The sequence below is a fragment of the Passer domesticus genome, chromosome 10, assembly GCF_036417665.1.
Source record: "Passer domesticus isolate bPasDom1 chromosome 10, bPasDom1.hap1, whole genome shotgun sequence".
Classification (NCBI taxonomy): domain Eukaryota; kingdom Metazoa; phylum Chordata; class Aves; order Passeriformes; family Passeridae; genus Passer; species Passer domesticus.
The window spans coordinates 25,012,653-25,036,418 of record NC_087483.1 but is presented as its reverse complement, the minus strand read 5'-3'; the positions used below and the strand labels follow the sequence as shown (position 1 = coordinate 25,036,418).

At 35.1% G+C, this 23,766-nt stretch overlaps 1 protein-coding gene across 4 annotated transcripts in view; it reads right to left on the bottom strand.

Annotated features, from left to right (window-relative positions):
* Positions 1-422: 422 nt before the first annotated feature.
* The window catches only part of LOC135308933 (sodium channel protein type 2 subunit alpha-like), a 66,329-nt gene continuing 42,985 nt past the window's right edge, over positions 423-23,766 (bottom strand). For 3 of the 4 annotated variants that reach the window (XM_064434603.1, XM_064434602.1, XM_064434601.1), the window contains 10 exons: positions 17,687-17,804; positions 16,313-16,467; positions 14,993-15,166; positions 11,811-11,933; positions 11,270-11,551; positions 8,477-8,530; positions 7,537-7,674; positions 5,032-5,136; positions 4,359-4,629; positions 423-3,987 (listed from right to left, as the gene is read on the bottom strand). In XM_064434603.1, the coding sequence (XP_064290673.1) occupies positions 2,804-3,987; positions 4,359-4,629; positions 5,032-5,136; positions 7,537-7,674; positions 8,477-8,530; positions 11,270-11,551; positions 11,811-11,933; positions 14,993-15,166; positions 16,313-16,467; positions 17,687-17,804 (2,604 nt within the window). In that variant the 3' untranslated portion in view covers positions 423-2,803. The remainder of the gene's footprint in view (positions 3,988-4,358; positions 4,630-5,031; positions 5,137-7,536; positions 7,675-8,476; positions 8,531-11,269; positions 11,552-11,810; positions 11,934-14,992; positions 15,167-16,312; positions 16,468-17,686; positions 17,805-23,766) is intronic. The other variant, XR_010369302.1, reaches the window with a different exon arrangement.

Sequence of the window (23,766 nt, the reverse complement as noted above, 5' to 3'; positions counted from 1 at the left end):
AGGGAAAGGAATTAAAGCAACTCTTTTGTGCTCCCAGGGGGTTATTTTGGTGACTGATCCTGGCTCCCCTATCCCAGAGTGAGCACTGTCTGCAGGAGCAGCTGTGGAGCCATCCCACATTGGACTTGCCCAACAGAGAATACCACTAGAGCTCTTCCCAGACAATTCAAAATTTGGCAAAAAGACATACAGTTGAAATGCATTTTTTTTTTGAATTCTAGAAAAACTCTTCTGGTCAGGACAACATCAGCATTTAATTTCATCTTGATGGTGACAAGTTGAGACTGAGCTAAGTCATGAAGCAACACATGATCTAGATGTCTCAATCCCCTCACTGCTGAAGCGGCTCCCCCTTAGTTTTACCAACCATTACTTGTCAATCTTTATAAAATTCATGCAATAAAAGACAAAGACTAAAATAATTACATAAAAAGGTTATTTTTATTCTTTTGGTTTGTTAGCAATGTAGTTATTTTTGGTAAAACAATTTCCTGCATGCAGTTCATCAGTACACTATCAGCCAATAATTTCCATAAAAGCAGGAGCCCATCAATATTCTAGTTCTTTTGTAAGAAATGCAAAGTGTTTCACTGTCCATTGCACAAGTTCACTATTCATCCTCATGAAGGAAGATTTTTGAATAACAAATTGTATTTAAAGTGTTTCTACTGCAGTGTGCACCAATAAGCAAAGCAGACAGTGTGAGATTAACTCTGGGGAAAAAGCAATGTTCCTATGACTAAGATCCCTGAAAATCAATAGACAGGATTATAACATAAAAAAAAGCCTTCTATCTTGTTTCACATAAAAAGACCTATCTACGGATAAGAAAAAAAAAATGTACTGTCCATTTGTTTTAAAATTATTCCTTATTAAAAGCTACTTAAAGCAATTAGCAGAAATTTTCAATTACACATTGTATATTATGTTTTTGAACAGTAAAGTGTCAAAGACAGCAATAAATATTAATAACAACAGGAAAATGTGTAATTTCTTATAGTGAGTAAAAAATGGTATAAAATAAAACTATTTTAAAAATAAAAATAATAGATATATGTTATAATTTTTTCTAGCCCCATATTTTAAGCCAACTATTTGTCCTGTATAGTCCACTACCGTACTGCATAATTGCTGATTACAACACTCACACAAAATAAAATCTATAATAGCAGCAAAATATTGCTTACTGGTATGAGGAATGATGGTCTTGTCAAACAGTTTTTCTTTTTACAACTTACATCTCTTCCCATGTTAAACTTTTAACAGCTGTAGGATAATAGCAGCAAGCATGCATCAGTTACAGCTTCCAGTTATTTGAAGTATCACAGAATATATCATAATATCTACTGAAATGTTGTAAGCTAACTTACTAGGGTACATATTTGACACATATATGGTAATCAGGTCATTGTCGCCTTGTTCAAAAAGGTATCACTGTGTAAAACAACTGATTAAATAACACAGGGTATTTTACTTACATGTATAGTGTCAGCCTGAATGCAAAAAAATCATCTAAACCCCAGGGCAGGACAAAGCTGATTTCACTACATCTTTTTGGTCATCTCAGCTCTTTCTGGAAGGTTACATTACAGTGGAAACCTGACTAAATTGCCAAGAGGGGGTCAAAACCACGTCTTTCATGTACATAATTTGTGTTTCTAAGATCCATCCTTCCAAAGTAGAGAAAATGAAATCTGAGGTATACATTAAGGTAGTATTTGTCCCCAAAGGTACTCTGCTATCAACTTATACGCATAGCTTTGATTATTTTCCTAAGTGGTATACAGTCATGAGAAATAAGTGCAGCAACAGACTTAGGAATAAATTATGGAAACTACTCATGATACTACAGGGTCAAAACATACCATGTAAAAAAAAATTATCATTTCCTGCAGGCAGAATTTGCCATTTGTAGCTTTTCTGTGAAAAGAATTGTTTGAATATATCTGGAATTATTAGCTATCTTGTACTCTGAATGTGAATTTTTTCACAGTTTCACAATTTTCCAAACAGGAGCTCTATGTAACATCATTTATTTAAACCACTGGATCTGAAACAGAGAGTACAATAAATTAAAAACTACTAAAAGGTAATAAAAATAAATACATTAAACTTAAAAGACTAAGTTACCAACCTCTTTTCTGTGAGAATTATTCCCTTGTTTGATATACGGACAAATTCTTTATCTGGACTCTGTTGGTTTTTTTATAATTTGGTGCTTCTTCGATCTATACCCTGAGGTTTGATAATCTGGAATCCTGGTTTTTTGCATTTAGAAGTGGCTTGATGAGAAATATGTTCATATTATGATGCCAGAATTATGTATTCCTGACATTTGTGTTCTCTGCACAGAAGAGCATTATTTAGTGTTTATCTAAATTAAGAGTATTTAGATTTTTTTCTCAGCACAGCAGAATTAATAAACAGTATGTTATTAAAGCAAATGAAATCATGAACAAGAACTGACACACATAGAACAAAGATAAGAGATGAAATGTACACAGTGGATACACTTACTCCACAAAAATACAGGCTTATTAGGACCCATTAAGAGTTCCTATATTCCAAGCAGAAATTTTGTGTCTCCTCTCAATTAGTAACAGCTGATAATCAAAACTATTGTTCTGCAAGTTTGTTTCCTTATTACACACCAAGAGTTTACTAGTGACGGATCATTGTCTTGGACAGGCACTGACTGCAGTAGTGGGTAAATATGTAAAAACTTATAATTTTGGCATAATCCTCCAGTAAAAGTGCTACTGACAAAAACATATTTTCAAGCTTGCAAACATTCATGATGGTTTTACTTTTTGTTTCGTCTTCTGTCTTTTCCTTTGTCTTCTTTTTCTGATTTGTCATCTTCATATTTTTCTTTTTCTGGTTTTGTTACACTATCATAAGAAGGTGGAGCTGTGGTGGATGCAGACATATCCATTTTCTCTGGAGATGAGTTTTCACTCACCTTGCCAACAATCAAATCCTTTTTGATAAGCTGATCACCCCCATCTTTCTGATACATAAATGAAAGCTTCTTTACTGACTGTCTTAGAAGATGACGTCTGTAAGCACGCTGAATGATAGTGGCAGAAACTTCTTCCTGCTTTCGTTTCAGTGTGGTTGTAATTGGTTCATAGGAAGCTTTGGAAGGATTGGATGCCATAAACCGATCTTCCATCTGTATTCTGAGGGTGTCCATCTCCCCACTTTCCCCCAAAACACGCTTTGTGAAAGCAAACAAAATGTCAAGGCAGTGAATTCTGTCACCGCTCACCACAGGTAAATCCATTGCAATAAGATGAATTGTGTTTGGTTTTGGTATATTAAGAGGAGGATCTAGAGAAGCTGCAAAATCAGACAGTTTGCTATATTCTATGAATTGTGTTGCACCAGGGTCATATTTTTCCCAAACCTCATAGAACATCTCAAAGTCATCCTCACCCAAGGGTTCAGCGCTTTCTTCAGTAGCAACACTGAAGTTCTCCAAAATCACAGCAATGTACATGTTCACCACTACCAGAAAGGATATGATAATGTAGCTGACAAAGAAGAAAATCCCAACAGAAGGGTTGCCACAGTCACCTTTCACAGCGCTCCCTGGATGAACCTTGTCAGGGTCACAGTCTGGCTCCCCACTGTTGAGAATTGGGGCGAGCAAACCGTCCCAGCCAGCGGACGTGGTGATCTGGAACAGGCAGATCATGCTGTTGCCAAACGTTTCAAAGTTGAACATGTCATCAATCCCAGCCTCCCTCTTGACATAGGCAAAGTTGGACATGCCAAATATGGCGTAGATGAACATGACCAGGAAGAGCAGCAGCCCAATGTTGAACAAAGCAGGAAGAGACATCATCAAAGCAAAAAGCAGAGTGCGGATTCCCTTCGCGCCTTTAATGAGGCGCAGGATTCGACCGATTCTGGCAAGCCGAACAACTCTGAACAAAGTCGGTGACACAAAGTACTTCTCAATCACCTCAGCTAAAAACATACCTATGAAACACAAAAATAAATGAAGAGAGTAAGTTTTTAACACAGATACATTTTCCACAGAAAAGTATAAAAACACGCTCCCCAGCTCTAGTTGTGGAATTAGTGGAAAATGTAATTGGAGATAAATTTTATCTGTTATGGATAATTTTAGAATTTTTCCCAGCACTTTTAGAAAATAACCTCAAACCTAGAAGTATTACAACTGATACAGAATTATTAAGAAAGTTAGCCCTTTCAAGTATGCATTTTGTTTCCTAAATAATCAACAGAAATTAAAATCAAGTAACTCCTCTAATTTGCAGGACTTGACAGAGATAAAGCATTAAATACACATATAACTATATTTCATTTTAAACATCAGAATTTCTTACCTATTATTGAAAGAATAACAACGACAAAATCAAAAATATTCCAGCCAATGGTGAAGTAATAATAACGGAGTGAAAATATTTTGAAGACACATTCACCAGTGAAAAGGACAACAAAGACCAAGTTAATCCAATATAAAATATTTTGCATCAGATCACTCTGGTCATCTGTTTCTATCATCATTGTGATCATGTTAAGACAGATTAGAACCATAATGATGATGTCAAATAGTTGCTGTGTTACAATATCAAACACCAGACCTTGCAATTTGTTCTGAGGGAAGAAAAAAGAAAAGGTTATAGTATTTTTAGGTAATAAACATCTGTTTACTCCCTCCCATTTCATTCTTCCTCTCCCAAAATATACAACCAAGCAAAAGGCTCAAAAGTCTAAGAAAACCACCATCCAGTAACTTATATGCCAGTTCAAAGTTTTACTCTCAAAACTCAACAAGCCTATATATCTTCATGTTCTTTGATTCTCTGCTTCCTCAGGCATAAAAGATGTGAGAGATTTTTCCTGCAGAACAGACACGTACATTTCAATTCAGAATGAAGGGGTAACTCTAATTAGGCTGAAACCATCTTCCAGTTAAAGGAGAAATTTTATTATAACTGATGTACTGCTGGAATTTCTCTCCAAGTACAGATGACATAAGAACAGCATAATTCTTACCACTGGTCGAGGTATAGGTTTTTGTGGTTTCTTGGATCCCAGCTTCTTCATTGCATTGTAGTATTTCTTTTGCTCTTCTGTCATGAAAATGTCTTGTCCTCCAAGGTAAATTAATAAAAGAAACCCCAAATCTGATTACAGCCAAGCCTTCATATCCATTAATTCACAGCATTGCAGAACATGGTTTGAATGAGCCCTTTAGTCATCCTTATACATTGTTACCGAAACCAAAACATAATAATTATTTCAAAGGTTGTTAAAATATCTGATTAATCTTGAAGGAAAAATGGAAGAAATTATAAAGGAAAGAAAATCCCCAAAATTTCTATTTCTTATTTTAAAAAATACATACCCGATTAATTCAATTAAATAAATTTTAAAAACTACACCTAACTTGCAAAATACACATTTCATAGACACTTATAAATCTAGCATCATGAACTCCACATTGTAAATCAATCTACCAGAAATAAAAAAGTTTCAAAGGTACACTGTGAGCATATATGCCTTCAGGTAAAACATACAAAGAGAAAGAAATGACTGCTTTTAATTTTTAGGATGTGCATTTTACCATTTGAGTATAGTTATCTCAGTTCAGATGATATATGAACAGTGTATATGAAGCTTGATCATCCCCCTACACTGTACCTAGGTCATCAAAAGCACGGGTTTACTTTGGGATTTCTTGTCTGAATAAAAGGATTTCTAGACTGGTGTAATACACACATGGAAACACTTATCAGAAATACAGCTTACATTGTCAAGTAACTTGCTTTATTCCTTTCATACATTTGTTTGTAAATGTATTCCAGGTATTCACGATATCAAAGCAGCTGCATATGGAAATGAACTTCAGAGTCAGGGGTGATTTTGTGACTTTGTCACACTGAATTTGTCAAATGTGGTGTCAATCTTATAGACAAAGTAATGATAAGTCTGAATGAAGGTGTGTTTAAATTTCAGCTGTGTCTATATATTGACATGAATATTTAGAAGTCAAAACAGACCGTCTTTAACAAACTCTCCTCATAAATCAAATATTCAAGTAAAATTAACTTCTTGGAGAGTAAGAGTTTTGGAAGAAAAACAAGAAGTTGATTTGATAATTATGGTAGAAATGTGCTGTGACTTTTGGAAGATTTCAGTCAGTGGGAAATAAATAAAAAGAGAGCCGTAAAGAAAGTGGGAACGGCTTGGGGATTTCTTCTGCTGTCTCACTGATGTAATGGCTGTCACGAGAGAACAAGCCATCCTTGTCTCAGTGTACTGTCCCTAGGGAGAATATAAGCCTCAAGGCAAGATAACCAGTAAGGACCAGTTAGGAAATCAACAGTAGAACACTGCCTCCCTTACAGAACTAATGTAATGGAAGTAAGATGCAGACAGGAACCACAGAGTACTGTGTAGTTAAACACAAGTATACTGCAACATGAGGTCTTTTCCCAGTCATATCCCAACATGCCCATATGTCAGTGATATGAAAAAAAAAAACAACAACAAGAAAAATACTGCTGGGTAGCCATGAACTGTGCAATCTGCACATTTCTACCAACACACATGCACCAATAAATTCAAAAGACAGACAACTAATGCTTGCTAATTTACTACATTAAACAGAAGAATACAATATATATATAGAATTTTTCCCAGCCTGAGTAAGGTCACCTTGTTATATATCGACTGCCAAAAATGCCAATAACATGAATATAATCTTAGTCTTGCTCTCAAAGGATGAGAAATGGATCCACCCTCCTGCTAAGTACTGGATGCCCCTGAAGCCCACTCCAAAGAAGGTGCAAATATTTTGAAGGATGAAGATACCACCATTTATGGTTTAAATAGCAAGTACAATTTAATTTGCCACCACAGCCTGTATTTTCATCTATTTACATGTCCCTAGAGTTCTTGACACAACCCTGTGTTCATTTAAATAATAGAAACAGCTTAAATTGAAAAGAAAACCTACACATTTTCAAATGACACTCATTTTCTTTTTCTTGCAAATTCACTAACTCAAGACAGTGTCCCTACCCTCGCTAATCTTACGATATAGAGAAGTATTTTCAGCATTCAATGTGTTAGTCTCTGTAATGGAGGTCTTCCCAATACTGCTGTATGTTATCTCTTTATCAATTTTGAAATTTATAGTTTTGTATTTTCTTCTTTCCTGCCTTTATTTGCTTAAGTCATCTGCATTTTCACATTGCTTAGTCAGAACACTGTAAAGTTAAGAAAAACAGACACAACTTTCTGATGGACAACATATCATTGGGCTGTGTAGGGATGTGGAGAACACTCAAACACTAAGCGTAATTTTAAATTACTTCAGATGTCTTAAAAAGAAAATACTGTTAATTATTTTGAACAAATAAAAATCTTAAAACCTGATTTTTTTTTCTTTTTATTACTATGAGAAATTTCAGACACTATTATTTATCCTTGCATACATTTACTGAAAGCTCAATAACTACGAAGCATTGCGAAAATTAAACATGTGGTACTTATCTTCTTTTTTTGTTGGTTGAAGTTATCTATGATGACACCAATGAATAAGTTTAGGGTGAAAAATGATCCAAAAACAATAAAGGCCACAAAGTAAATGTACATGTACAGGTTCTCTTCATATTTGGGCTGATGTTCTGCCTATGTAACATAGGAAAACAGCAAAGCATCACAAATAACAGTTAAGACAAATCAAAGATTCCCGAGCAGGATGAGAAGGTGCATCCAGATGGACAGGGGGTAAACCCAACTATTTTGTGGTATACACTACACTTGCCTCATATCTGAACTTGAAAATCTATTTCATACAGGTTTCTGTAATTGCACACATTGCAGGACTTGCCATTCCTTCCCTCTCTGTCTGGTCTCTTTGACGATATTTGACATTTCATGTAGGTCCTACTAAATTTGACAGAAATGTGCAAATCTCAAAAGCAATTCAGTTCCTACAGACTAAATGCAAATCAAGGGCTGGATTGAGGAGAGGCACAAACAAATATCAAGATTTAAAAAAAATAGGCAAAAGTTAGTAAATTTAGTTTTTGAGATCATCAGAGTCTGCAGCTCTGAATTACCTTTTGCAGTGATGCTTCTTGACTATTTGGGTTATTTTTGAGGACACAGAAAAAACTTGTTTCCTCATCTGTACAATCTCAGACATAAATTAATGGAAAACCTTATCTCATTAGTTGGGATTTTTACAGAAGAATTATTAAATTAGTAATAATTTATGTAGCTTACAGCTGTAATTTTTTTTTTCTAGTAAAAGTAGAAGCACTTTGTGGGCTTTCTATAGATTGTAGAAAATCCATCAGGGCTTTACATTTAATTTTTAATATTTTAGCTCATTTCAACTACCATTCAAGGAGCCTTACATCAATCTTAGTTTCGCTTTCCCTCAGTAAATATTATTTTTACATAGTAGATTTTATATTGCACTCACTTTTGTAGAATCAACTGCAGCATACATAATCTCCATCCATCCTTTAAACGTTGCCTAAAAACAAAGTTTGTTAATATTTCCTATCAAAGCTGCAGTTGTGAAAACATTCTAAATAAAACAATGTCTTCTGCAATGTATTTCGGTTCATAAAAATAAAGAAAATATTAGAAGTCTGGTGCGTTACAGGTGAAGCATTCACAGGAAATTCATTACTGAGGAATATTCCCCCCCCCCCAATTCTTAAAAAACACTGAATAAATTCTAATCTTGATGAAAATTCATAAAAACTCTCTGTAAGATGAGTTGCAATCAATATCATCATACCAGAGAAACAGCGATTTATCTCCCAGGGAAATGTGATGTGCTGGTTGCCATCTGTAAAGCATTACCTTAACAGGAAAGGCACTGTGCTATTTGGCACCCCAGTAAAGCCAAGTCCCTGATGCCAGGATACAGGGAACCTGCATGATCAGCTGGTCCCCCTGCACACGGATGGTGCGGGTCACTCCACTGGAAACAAGGAGCTCCAAGAAGAGACTGAGTGAAGCTGCCCAGGGACTCAGTAGCTCATCCATCCTTCAGGTGTGTGCCACGGTGCCCACAGCATGCCATGGTGTCCATGGGGGCCATGGTGGGCCAAAGACCACACACAGCTCTGTGCACCCTCGAGAGCCAGCACCCAGCCTGGATCCACTGCTTCTCCTCCAGGACCTCCCTGCACATTCCAGCTCTCTGGCTCCCCTGTAATTCCATCACTGATGGGACCATTCTGAGCTGCACCATTCCTCTGCCCTGAGCGCAGCACGTGCTGCCAACACCAACTCTTCCCAAACACTGCTTGGTTTTCCTCAAGGTGTTATAATAAGGCTTTCAATTCTAAACGTCTGACTACCAAAAAACTGAAGGACATTTCCAGGAAAAAAAAAAAATCAGCCACCATCTTGTTCAGATATTGTTCAGACAGAATACGGAAATAGTCCTAGAAGAAACTCTAAAAGGTAAGTAGTCCCAAGAAATCTTAAGAAACTAATAGAATTATGGAATGGTTTGGCTTCAAAGTGACTTTTAGAAATTATCTAGTTTAAACCCTATGCCAAAGGCAGGGACATCTTTCACTACATCAAAAATTTCCAATAACGGGCCATCTACATTTTCTGGGCAACCTGAATGTCTCAAATGCATCATTATTAAATAAATAAATCAATCTCCCTTATACTCAATATAAATCCACCTTCTTTCAGTCAAAAAACATTGTCTTGTCATTACAGGCCCTGGGAAAATTTTCCCTCCGACTTTTTTATAAGCCTCCTTTGAAAATGAAAGGACACCATAAGATCTCCCTGGAGCCCTCTTTTCTCCAGGCTGAACAACCCAAACTCTCTCAGCCTTTCTTCAAAGGAAAGTAATTTCAGTCCTCTGATCTTTATTTGGCTGTCTTCTGGACCTCTTAAGAGGTCTAGAATCTTCTTGTTCTAGTGAGGTCTCATGAGAATGGAGTGTACAGGGAGAATCTGTCGGCCACACTTGCTGGCCAGCCTAGGATATGATTGACTTTGCAGTCAAATCCTGTGCAATCATATGCAAGTGCATATTGCCAGCTCCTGGAAAAGTTTCTTCCCCAAGGCCACCTTTGTGAGGCTCATTAGTTTTCCAGTCTGTACTGATACTGGGGATTGCCCTGGACCAAGTGCATTTATGTGGCTTTGAACTGCATGAGGTTCATGGAGTTCAGCCTCCAGCCAGATGAGGTCCCTCAGGCTGGCATCACCTCTAAGCCTATCACAAAGCTCAGCTTGGTGTCATCTGCCACCTGCTGAGGGTGCACTCAATTCCACTATCAATGTCATTGATGGAGCTATTAGATAGTACTGGTCCTAGAGCAAATCCTTGAGACACTACTTGGTACTGGTTTCCTCTTTGACACTAAGCCACTGACTGTAAGTTGTTCCACACAGCCATCCAACCAATTCTTTATCCTTCTAGAGGATCTTCATCAAACTTGTTCTGGTGAGCTATGACACTGCAGGCATGAAAGGTGTGAATGATATGTTTACTGTAATCGTTACATAGGTGAACTGTGGATGCAAGACATGATACAAATGCTAAAAGCAGTGCCACTCTCTAAGCTGGTAAATTATGCAACTGCCCAGTGCTGTTTAGCAATAGCTACTGTTACCCCCTGAAGCAAACAGATGGTAGCCTGCTAGCACAATACTAACTACTAAAACTACTGGAATTTTGAAAGGCAGAATAATTACTAATTGCTTACAAGAACAAATAATTTCCCAGAAGTAGTTTGTCAAATGAACCCGATTATAAATACATATGTTTGTCTTATTGGCAATTTACAGATACTCTCTCTATAAAGGCTCATGTCTAGAAATCTAACACTTTCTTCGTGTTTGAAGATAAGATAAATCCTAGAACGTATCTATGATAACCATGGTAAAACTTATAGCCAATATGCATTAATAGATAAGAAAAATAAAAGAAAAGGAGACCTAGCTGCAGTTTTTAACCAGATATTTGAACTGCATACCATATTTCCACAAGGTACTAGCAGCTGGGTGCCAAGCAACCTTTTATTCATCAGGTAAATATTAGATATTCCTTCTCTTCCAAAATGGCCAGAGAATGTATCACATTTTTACAATAAGCAATGTTAATTAGCTCCATAGAATAAAATTATAAAGTCAAATCCATATCCATTTATTTATTTTAAAATAGCATTGAAAATTATGGAATTAAATGATACCACAACTAAAACTAAAGCTGGAAAATTTATGCACTTACCACTTGAAGCAGAGAAAGATAACCAATTGCAACATTATCAAAGTTGACTTTCACATTTTTCCACCGAACACCTCCAGTAGTCCTGTTCATATTTTCACACATACTTTTATTACTGACTTGCTCTGGTGTGAGCAACTTATCATTTGTGATGTTAACACAGCCATAGAACTTCCCAGCAAACAAATTTACTCCCATAATGCTGAAAATTAGCCAGAATGTAAGACAAACCAGAAGTACGTTCATAATGGATGGGATTGCTCCAGTAAGAGCATTCACAACCACCTAGTCAATAAACACAGAAAAAAAAAATAAAAACAACACAATGGTTATTATTTTATTAATCTAGAAGATGATTTAATGTAAAACATTACATTACACTGAAGTAAGGCAAATAGAAAAGTAGTAATGCATGCCATACAACCAAACATGCTACTGTTGGCCTTACTAACAGACATTCAACTAGTGTTATTCCATGCTTTTATAATTTGGCATATTTTTAGGGATTTGTTTTACACATTACTTGCTCTTTTTTTTTCCTTACCCTCATGCCTTCAAAGCGTGACAAAGCTCTTAGAGGTCTCAAAGCTCTTAATGTTCGGAGCGATTTAATTGCACCAAATTCTGAGAAACCAAGGGCAGTAGCTACTAAGCTAACCAATGAGACCTAGAGGAAAAAAAACAAAACAAAACAAAAGTACTTTTCTTTTTTAAGTAACTTCAAAGTAGAAATGCCTTGAGGGGTAAAATTTTGATCTGGATATTCGGAAAAAAATTCACAAATTTTGATCTGGATATTGGGAAAAAAATTTCCTTAATCTTTCAGTGAAAATAAAAAGAAAAATAAGAAAAAGAAAAAAAAAAAGAAAAAAATTAGTCTAATATTGCATGTAAATGTCAGAGCAGTTTGAACAAAAACATACTTTAATCCATAATATTATCTGTGGATATGTGTGTATGTACAATTTTTTTTTTTAATAAGTAATTTCCTCTCCCTCCATGTGTCTGATTGTCGTTTGGATGGCCTGTGATACCACCTATAAACTGGCTTCTACATATAGAAATCCTAAATATAAGATTAGAAAATTAGAAAATTCAAAAGGGGTATTTCAAAAAAAGGAGGAGCAATATTACAAAACAACCTGTAAGGATACACAAGACAGAATCCCAACCTCAGCTTCATTTCAACTTTCTGTTCTTGTAACTACCAAACAGTATAATTGCACAAAAGCATATTGTTATCGTAAGGTAGAAAAATCTTTGGATTTTTAAAATTGTTTGTATTTTGGACAACTAATGTGCCTACTTTTGTGGAAGAAAGGGTTTAATTCACAAGAATTTTTGAAACCTTCAGTACAGCTGCATTAACAGCTCAAAAACTGATATTCCTGCTGTTTTCCAGCGAAAGTCAATGACTTGTGGCCTCACTGAGCCTTCCACTCCAGATGGCTATCTCCTGTAGTTTTTACACAAGGAAGTCTTCTGCAGATTTCTTTCCTCTAAGGGTAGCTCAAAGTATGCTGCCAAATACTATACAATCCCATTGTTGGTCTTCCCTGTGATACCATTTGTAATTACACATGGAAAGCTGAGCAAAAAGAGCATTTTTATTTGCTTCAGGGCTAATTATCTGTTTCTGAAATAACTGTAAACATCACAATGGGTAAGAACTTCTGTCTGTGTACTGTAAGTTCTTTCCCAAACAGGGAACAGCTGGAGAGTTGAGGCTGCTAGGTACAGAACAGTTTGCCTGTAAAGATTCTGTAAAATGTCTCACGGTGACAATTTAACTTGACTCATACTGGTATGGCAAATTTGTTCAATGTTTACCTAGAAGATAAGGGCATAGGACAGAAAGATAAAACAAAGACCTATTTAAGCAGTTGAGGGCAGCACCTGCATGCTAAACCAGCAGGAAGAGAAAGAATTAAAATTCTTTGTTAGTGGCTGAAAACAATAGCAAGTAGGTCTGCCAATAATGTTAGAAAAAGCTTAAGCAGACCACCACGACCTTAGGGGTGAGAAGGAGTGGGTTTACAATATAGGAGGTCAAACACTGGAAAATGCATGGCTAAGTAAGGCATCTTCATTCAAAACAGAGTATCAGCCTGAGCTGTCTACTTGAACCTTGAGGTTAGAGCTAACTGAAAACCTCCAAAGGGAGGTTATAACATTATATAGATGTATGTTATATATATTATATAACACCGTGAGTTGTTTATAATCTGCTGCTATAGGACCACAAAATGCAGACACTCTAATCAAAAGATTAAGATGGCTACATGAAAGCACTGAAATTGCTGAAAAAATGAAGAGCCCATACCTATCCACATAGATATATGATATGCCTAATCAGAAGAATTGATGTTAAAACTCAATTCAAGATCAACATTTCCCAACACAGGCTTGTACAGAGACATTACATATGAATACTCCTTAAATAGATTTATTTATTTCTGTTTAATTTTCTTTTTTACCAATGACCATTGTAATGGAAAAAAAAATGCAGAATTTGTGTATCACAAACTTCTGGAGACATACTGTCTGGTTATGCATAATATGAAAAGAGTCATGGCATCAACAATTTTATGCAAAGGTGACAGAATCTATCTAGATGATTTCCCATTAGTTATAAAATTGTCACAATTTTTCACTTAACACTTAAACTATAATAAAGAAAAATCAGAATGCTACATCATCCACAAAGAATGAAAATAGATAAAAATTATATATTCAGCCTTACTCAAAGAGAGTCCTAACTTTTTTTTCCTTTCATGTGCTAAGGTTTTTGTTTTGTTTTGGAAAATTTAATCTTAGGGGAGGGCCTTTATATTTGCTAAGTTTCTTACAGGTCAGTACATCTGTTCTGGGAATATGTTGACTTTATTCTTGGTCTAAGTATTAACCAGGCTTTCACATTAGAAGAAATGGACAGGACATGAAAGTAAAAACCAGGAAACTGCATATCCCACAAAAAACACATTTCCTCACGTCACTGAGTTAGTTCATTTGCTAAGAATGGGGATTCACTGAAAAGAGAAGCACAGTTAAATGAGGAAGTCAAATAACAAACACCACTTGTGCCTTTCCTTCCAAAAAACCTACTTTAAGAAGAGCATTAGGTAAGTTTCAATTCTACTGGTAGGGGACAAAATTTCTGTCCTAGATTCCAGATACCATCCAATCAATAGAGCTCTCTTTTGTCCACTTGTTGAATTTCTAGTCCAACATATTTGCAAAAAGAAAGAACTCCTTTAAATGAACACATCATGCAATGTCACTAATTTAGTTTCTTTAGAGTGTCAACACTACCTTTTAATGTTATTGTTGAAAAACAATTTTTTGCCAATGATCCCATTAAGCCCAGGATCAAATGCCCTACCCCAAGTGCTCACTTAAATTTGCCTTTCCTTTCTTGTGTCTGCGTCCTCCTTGCTCTCTGCTGCCACATCCAGCAGACTCTAGCCAAATCTGTAAATAGTGCTCCCTCGCCAGCTGGGACCCCACACAGTAATACACAGAACACATGGTGTCAATGACAGCACAAGGGCAGATTTAGTTACACACTGGACAACTGCAGCAGGATCTTACTCACCAGTATGTAATTTTCCATTTCTTTAAACCAAATTTATATTATTCAGTGCATCTATCTCTATCAGATTGAAGTTACATAAAACTACCTGCCTAAACAAAAGAAACAAACTACTTGGAAAGCATAGTACCTACATCAACAATCAGGAAGTCCAGCCAGCACCAAGCATTAGTGAAGTAAGTCTGAAAACCATAGGCCACCCATTTTAGCACCATTTCCAGAATAAAGACGTAAGTAAAGATTTTATCAGCATAGTCCAGCAGGACTTTTATAGTCTTGCGTTGTTCAATATATATATCTTCAAAAGCCTGTAAAAAATGGGTTATACATAGGTAAGACATTTCTTAAGCCAGAACTAAATGAAAACAGCAAAGAAAAATCACTTTCAACTTTAGATGTTTTACCTTGAAAAACCAAAATAACAGAAAGTACAATTACATTATACCTGCATTTTAGATTTTATTATTGTCTAAAAATGGTATTACAATAAAAAGTCTGAGGTTGCCCAAAAGATTTTTAGTAATTTCAATAATAGCCAACACAGAATTATAATTTTTCACCCTGAAAAGCCCAGCCAGGTTCTGCCAGAAGCCAGAACTCTCATTATTACATCAACTTCAATTAACAAGAGACCAGATATTATGTTGATGATCTCCAGTGAAGTCCTGTAAGGTGCTGATGGCAAGGTTTTAGTAGTGGGAGGCTGCAGATTTGGCTACTGAGAGAAGACACCAGGAGACTGCTTTGTGCCAGCTCCACCACTGATCCCACACAGGAAACAGCCAAGCACAACCACGAAGCTGATGGTGCCTCTGGAAAAACATGTTTAAGAAAGGGCAAAGCACTGCATGGCAGTATGAGCACTGAAGGCAAAAAGTGAGAGAAACTACCCTGCAAACACCAAGGTCAGGGAAGAAGGAAGGGAAGTATGTGGTGCTTTAGGTGCTGGACCAGAGACCAAGACAATATATAGCAAATCCTATGTCAATCAGCAACCAGTATGAACCCAAATATGTGAAGCACTAAATGTAACTAAGAATAGTATAAAGAAATTCAAGAATTCCTATGTAACAGTCCAGAAATACTGCAACTAAAACTGTAGCAAGAAATTAATGAAGAACAGATGAATTCAGTATCTGCTTTTGGGGACAACTTTTATTGGAAGTAGAATAATTGCTTCATGCACACAATTCCGTTTTCATGATTTTTATAATTTCTTAAAGAAGATTTTTTTATGTAATCCTATTCATAAACACACACATGACCTAGCAGTCATCAACATTTTAACGTAATGTAAATTAAATGTAATACCCAAAATATTCTGGGAATTTACTTCCAAGTTCTCTTCAAAAACAACTTTGTGTTTTATTTGTAATGAATACAAATGTTGTAATACTACACTTAGATAAAACATTTTTATAGGTACTATTTCTATGGGTGCAAGCTCTACTTACCAGAGCACCACTGCTGAGAAGAATCATGAAGACAATGAATGATTCAAACCAGTTGTGCTCTACTATGTTGTAACATGTTTTTCGAAGGTTCCACCAGATTCTTCCTTTTCTGCCCTCCGTGCTGACTTTACAGCATTTAAACTTCTGTACACAACCTAATACCACCAAAATTAAGATACTGTTATATGGTAGAATTTTCATTATCCTGGAAAATAAAATTATTCTTAGCTAACTCCTGTTTCATGAAGCTACTTCATGCTACTTATGCTATTTATCTTTTAAATTTTATACTTTGGATGTAGGAAAAACTTCAGTGCACACAATTTTTCCTCTACTCTGCTGCTACATCAAGCTTATAGTAAAGGACAGTCATCTAACTGAGCTAATTTTCATTTACAAACACATTTAAAAATTTATATACAGATAATTAAAGAATATATGCAAATTGTCAGGGAATGGAAACAAGGAGCATACATAACAACTTTCACATGAACTTGTTCAAGAATACAGATGCTTCCTCTTTTAAAAGAACTGTTGCCTTTTAGAAAAGGTTCAAATAAATCAGACATTAATACTATTTTTACTATGCTGAGGAACAACTGATGCTCCATGTGCTGATGAAGGATAACTTTACATAAACAAATGTTTTAACAGGAGATAATGAGAGCTTTTCCAATCTGATATTATTTGTGGCAACTGTCCACAGAAATCTGCCTCATACTGGAGAGCACCCTACTTTATCAATGCCTCAAGGCATTTTCAGTAACTGCCTAGCCAAGAGTAGCCTCCTTAATGCTTTAAAAAGTATTAATCACATAGAAACAAAACCAATTTGACACAACTTTAACAGATCCCAAAGGCATTCTGGTTTTCCTGTTAACTGTCACTAAATTCATATGTTACAAATAAGTTACATTTATGTATTGATGATGTATTTCAGCATCTCAGCTAAAACAGCTACCACTATGAAGAATATGAGCTACCTTACCTCCAACCACTCAAAATGTTTGTATTATGAAAAAATGAATCTTATGCCCAAGGATGAATTTTACTGAATGATGGTGGATGATCTGAATCACCTGCTGAACTGCCTTCTAGCACTAGGAAGTGATCAATCACATGATTCCGATTAAGTTTGTAGATTTGTGCCTAGTAGTTATTTTAAAACATTAAAAATTACTATATACACACATACTGAACTATGCTTTAACAAACAGTACTTCATAGATGTCAGTATTGGTGTCTACAACAGGCAAAATTAATCATACCCTAAGACTTGATGAATTAGGATCCAGAACTGCTGTAGCAAGTTGAAAGGGCACTGTTTGTTGCAAAGCAAAACATAATTGCTAGGCCCAAATTTTATTTCCATACCTTCCGTAAAGCATGCTTGTACTTCTGATGCTTTTTCTGGTTCAGTTTCACTTTTTTCTTCTCCAAAGACAGCTAAATTAACTGTACTTCCTTCTGATGAGCTGGAAAAATCTAGCTTCTGAAAATAAAATTAAATTATATTTTTACTTTATTAATATTTCTATTTTTAGAAGTGTAATTATCTAAGCATGCAACACCATGTGCTGGTAATAATAACAATATTTTTCACCAGAAATACAAAAAAAACACCCACACATAGCAGTCAATGCTGTTGAAATGTGCATAAATTGTCCACTTTCTACCTAGAGATTGCACAGCACATCATGGAATCTTTCATGGAATTTCAGAATTTCTAGAAAGTTAACTGTTACCACATTGATTTGCTGATACATATTCTATTTATTTTGTTTTCTACTATTACTTTCTTATACATTTCAACTGGCATTCATTTGCATTCTTTTCTGCCAATGCACATATGTAGTACATTGTGCATTCTGAAACTACCCATTACTCTGGTACACATACCTGTACAGTCAACACCCAGAAATAATTTTGGGGGTTTTTTGTTTTGTTTTTTTTTTTTTTTTAAATAATTAATATTATGTAAGTCACATTATTAAAATGATCCCCAAACATAAAAACAAACATATACACAGACAAACTCCCAGCCCCATTCCAATACAAGAATAAGTCTTAATATATTATTTTGTAATCTGCCTTTGTATTGCAGAGATGTGAAGATTTTAAGAGAAGATGTGGTGTCCTGTACACTTAAGTTAAGTATGAGTACCAAACTAAATCAGAGTAGTTTTGGTCACAGCATTCTCCGACATTTTAATGTTATTATCAAGAAATATAAAACATCAGTAATGAAGTCGCACAAGTAAATGTCTGTAGGGAATGATGTAAGCACACTTTATAAAACAACCTTGGTTTTGTCAAATCAACACCACTTTTACTAATTTAGTTAGATTTTTATGAAAAAGAGATATTTAAGAAATAAATGCAGACAATTTACTATCCAATCAAGTTGTATTTACATCTCAATTGTACAATGTGAAAGGACAAGATTATTTTTGGTAATAAAAAATTTTTTATGTTTGTAGAAGAAAGACAATATGATAACAACAAGTAACCCAGTATTCTGCATTAGCTTAAATTAAAAATGGTTTTGTTATATTGCCTACTTTGCTATTACTTTACAAACTGATTATCTGGGAAAGAACCCCCCTATTACTAATGTTTACAATAAGCATGTCTTTTCTTTTTTAGAAACATAATTTCAAAACAGCAATATTCACAGCAAACAACTTTTCCTATCATTACTTCTACTGAACCCAGGGATAGCACAATATGCTCTCCACAATTCTATTATTATGCTGCTTTCATCATTCCATGACATAACATATATATTGCAAAATGTTGCAGTGGTTGTGAGTAAACCAAAACATTTAATTAAATAAGTCAAATTATTATTTTTAAAATAGATACTTTTTTAAGAATAAAGAAGTTTTGTGACATATTATTTATAAAAAATTAATGTGAAATGCCCTAAGTAATTTGAACTTATTTGTAAACTTAGCACATGACATTAATTCAAATGAAAGTAAAGTATAAAAGATGAACAACCACAAACACAAAAGTGACTGAAAAGAATCAATGTGTTTAGAACATGAAGTTATGTTCTAAAAATAAACCATATAATTCATGGTAGAAGAATCGGAGGTTAGACCTTTTTAAAATTTCTTTTTAATTGCAAAAGGCAATTTTCTTTACGCTAGAAATAAAACTAGAGATTCCATGAACTATTTTGATATAAACCAGGTAGTCTGGTTTCCTCTTTCTTCTAAAGATGATGTAGAATATAATCCTATTGCTTGAAGAGTTACAGATTTAATTAAACACTGGTTCTCTTTTTTATGTGAGGGGCTCATATTTTTCACTAAGATGCAGGTATCAAACAACACCACCACCTAAAAAGTGATCATAAAAATAAGTATGCATAGAAGAGTTTCTCCCTCTAATTAAAAATTAGAAAGCTATTTTCATTGCTATTTACAACAGAAGTCTTGGCAGAAGTCTAACTGATCTGGGAAATCACTCCAGGAAGAGAACTTTCAGGAAAGACAGAAATGTGTCTGTCTTCAGACACTACTTCTAGGGCCACATTGAATGTACACTTAGCACTGGATTGAATGGATTAACTTAGAAAAAAATTGGTACATGTATCAATTAGAAAAAAGCATTGCCTTATTATGCAGGGAAGGGTAAGTAAGACAAAGTGACATCCAAATGAAAAAGATTTGTGTATTTTTCAGTCAAATGATTGGAAGCTCCCAGTTTCCTGGTTTGCATGCTGCTCTACACTTGTCTGGACTCATGTAAGCAGCAGCTCAAGTTAGGAGCAGTGTCACATAATCAATATCCATCAAAGAAGACTCAGCCCCTAATATCTGGGACCACTAGGATGGGACATTACCATTCCACGCTTCCCTACTGAAGTGCCTTTTCAAAAATAGCTTCAAAAATCCTTAGAAAGGTATTTTTCCATTCCTTCTGAACAGTTTACCGTCCTCTCGGACACAGAAGAGAGACCTAAATACTTCCAATATGTAATACAGTGCAAAAGAAGAGATGGTATATAATGATTCCACAACAAATAAAAGCTGTATTTGCAAAAGGATTATCTCAATGGTAAAGAACAGAACTGTCAAACTATAGAGAAGAGATCATCAGGAATAAGAAATGAATAGCTTAGTACAATTAAGCTAAATAAAAAACTTTGTAAGTTTTATGGTTCTAGAGTCTCTGAATTTAGAGGTTTGGGAGTGTAGTAGTTCCCATTTTTTCTTTTTAAAAATTGTTTTAATTTTATCTCTATCCCAAGTTTTCCTATTTCTCTAGTTTGAACATCCTTATTTATATAGTTTTAAACCATCCAGATTTATTTAGACACCTGCATAGAACTTTTGATTGTTTTATGTTTGTCTTTATTAAAAAATCAACTGGATTATGTTCACAAAGAAACAATTATTTATGCTGAAGAACAAAACTTACATAAATGATTCCCTACATTCCAACCTTGCAGACATATATAAACTTCATGACTAGACTATAACTAAATCATTACATCCATATGCAAAGGAACTATGCATATGTATAAAAAATACATTTGATTGTTCCTAGGAGTGTATCTTTCTTCCTATATTTTAGCTTCTCTTATATGAGAAAACGGAAATGTGATTTACAGAAATGCTGTGAACAAACACAAACCAATTTATATAAAAGATATAAACATTTTATCATACAAGTAACTGTATATATGTAATATTACAGAGGCATTGGTCAAATGAACGTGATCAGAAAATGTTCATAATTACATGGGTAGCTAAAAACACAGTATAACAGAGGAACAGAAAACATCAAGTGAGGACAACCTTACCACTGTCATAAAATCATAGGTTGTTAACCTCTTTTGATCTTGAAAAGTGCTCGTCTTAATCATTCAGTTAACAATAATAAAACTTACAAAGCATGCATGTTATGCCACAGAAATAGTACAGAAAATACCAATGATGTAACAAGAGAAGAAGGCGTGGGTGTTGCCCTCGGTCATGCTGTGATGCGAGTCGTGGGACTCAGCTTACAGAGGGCTGCACATGTTCCAACTACATTGCAACATATGGGGAAAAAGATACTGGAGCTGAGTAGCATGCAGGCCAATCAATCTCAAAAGTGATTATGTATGATAATCATATGTATGGTTTGTTTAAGTAACCTGTGTAAACGTGCTGACACGTTGCTCTGCCTGGTTTAAAAGCACCAGTCTTGACTGATCCAGCTTGATTTTACTCCTGTGAGAGAATGGCACGCAATGAAATTAAAATATGGTACCCCTGGGGTTGTTTGAGTACTGGAAACAGAAGTGTGGGTTCCTACTTACTTAAAATATGTGTTTTCTAGATATAGCACACATTTACAAAACGTAATATTTTAAGGTGTGGATTAGAGCTTTAGACATATCCAAATATATAAAGGAAGAGGTAAGATTAGCAGAACACCTAAGTTCATAGCTATGTACTAGACTTGGGACTGAACATAAACAACACCCCACAAACAAAAAAAAAACACCACCAAAAATCCCTTCACCCTCAAATCCTCCTCCTTCAGAAAAAAAAAGGGTCCAAACAAAAAAGACATACAGATGCACCCACAATATTTCAGCTTTAAGTATCCTTTATGCAGTAATATCTAGACATTTAAAACAACAGAAATATATTACTCCTCGCATTTCATTTTCAAGGTTATTACTGGTCTTCACTAGATGCTAATTAGGATACATCTAGGTCCCTTCTTTCAGAAAAGAGCTGCAAGGAAAACCAAAAGTAAATCATACCATGTTAAAAACAAATACTTCTGCATAAGATTTTTTTCCCAGCATATTGAAATATTTAACTGAATGATTTAAAAAAAAAAATTCAAACTGTTGAAGATGCATTATGGATTGTAGCAAACACAGCAATGAAAAACAAAACCTCATGCTTAGCAATAAACCTCTAAGTTCCTCAATTTGTCTTCTGGTACAAATCTGAATTCACTTCTTAGCAATGGCTTCTCAAGGATTCATCAAATAATGTAGATGTGTAACAACTCCAACATAAACTGCTCCATTTAAAGGGGAAGTCAGAAAGAAAAAGCTGAACTAATCTACAAGATGAAAGACCATTTCCCTACCAACTATGAACAAGTGTACATGAAATTGGGTTGGTTTTTTTTTTTTTGTTTATGTACCTCCTGTGGTTGCCAGTTCTCAGCCAGCTTTCCAAATCTGAGCAAGTCAAAACTAATGCTAGGTAACAGTACCTCACAAAAGACTAGTGCTCATGTATGATTTTGAATATGAGAGGTAAGAAGGCACAGATTTTGTCACTCAATTCTAAAATATAAAATACTGAAGAAATGGGTGTCTTCAACTGAAGGCTAATTTCCAGGCAAGTGGTAGATTTAAAGTTAAGTTACCCAGATTCACTAAATATTCCTCCCACAAAACCCAAGTTTTATTAAAATACTAAAAAAGCCAGTATCCTTCAGTCAGATTAATATATAAAAGTTGTAGTAGCTACTCAGCAAACATTATGGCTTCATTACATAGAGCAGTTTCTATTTTAAATGGGTTAATGATACTGTCTGCTTTGCTTTAAAGAAGCCTCTTAGTAATCTACAGTCTTTCAACTGAATGATCAATGTAAGATCTGCAGTAATACAATCTCCAAAAAACAGATGGAACAAATCAAGGATCAAGAAACAAGCCACTGATATAACAAAAATAAGTGTAATACTACTGAACCCTGTAATCTGCAATAAAAGAAACACCTGAAGAGTACTTTGTTACACCTTTCTAAATTTAATTTCACTATGCTTCCCAGGAACGAACTTATCTTCTAAACTTTGGAAGTTATACTGGCAAATTAATTGCCAGTTCAGAACAAAACACCTGAAAACCTAAAAAGCCAAGAACAAATCAAAAATCTCTCAGACTCATCAACTGAATGCCCAAAAACCAGCCACACACAAAAAAAAAAACACACAAAAAATCCAAAACAAACAAATGAAAAAAAAACAAACAACCCAAAAAACCAAGACAATCCAGACAAAGCAATCCAGACTGGGGTACAGCTGTCCGCACAAGCGACGATATTCTATTTATGTCCTCATGTCTTCAGGTGCCAGAGGTGGTGATACCAGACACAGTCCGCTTGAGCTACAGACTGCAATCTGAATTTTTAGTGTCTTTCAAAATCGTGCTGAAATCCATGATTTTGCTTTTCCTCTCAGACTGCTGAGAAATGACTACAGTCCTAGAGATGACCCAGTTTAAAATCAGGCAGCTGTGTTTAAAATGACTCGTTTAAAACTCCCCCAAAAAAGCAAGAAATTAATATTTTTCATTCAGTAATTCTGTTTTTTTTCTTAAGTTTTTAGCTGATACATTCACATTATAATACAAACATTGCTCCCTTGGATTTCCCCCATTATTTTGATTTCAGAACATGAAAGCTGTTGCTACTGCTCTTATTAGC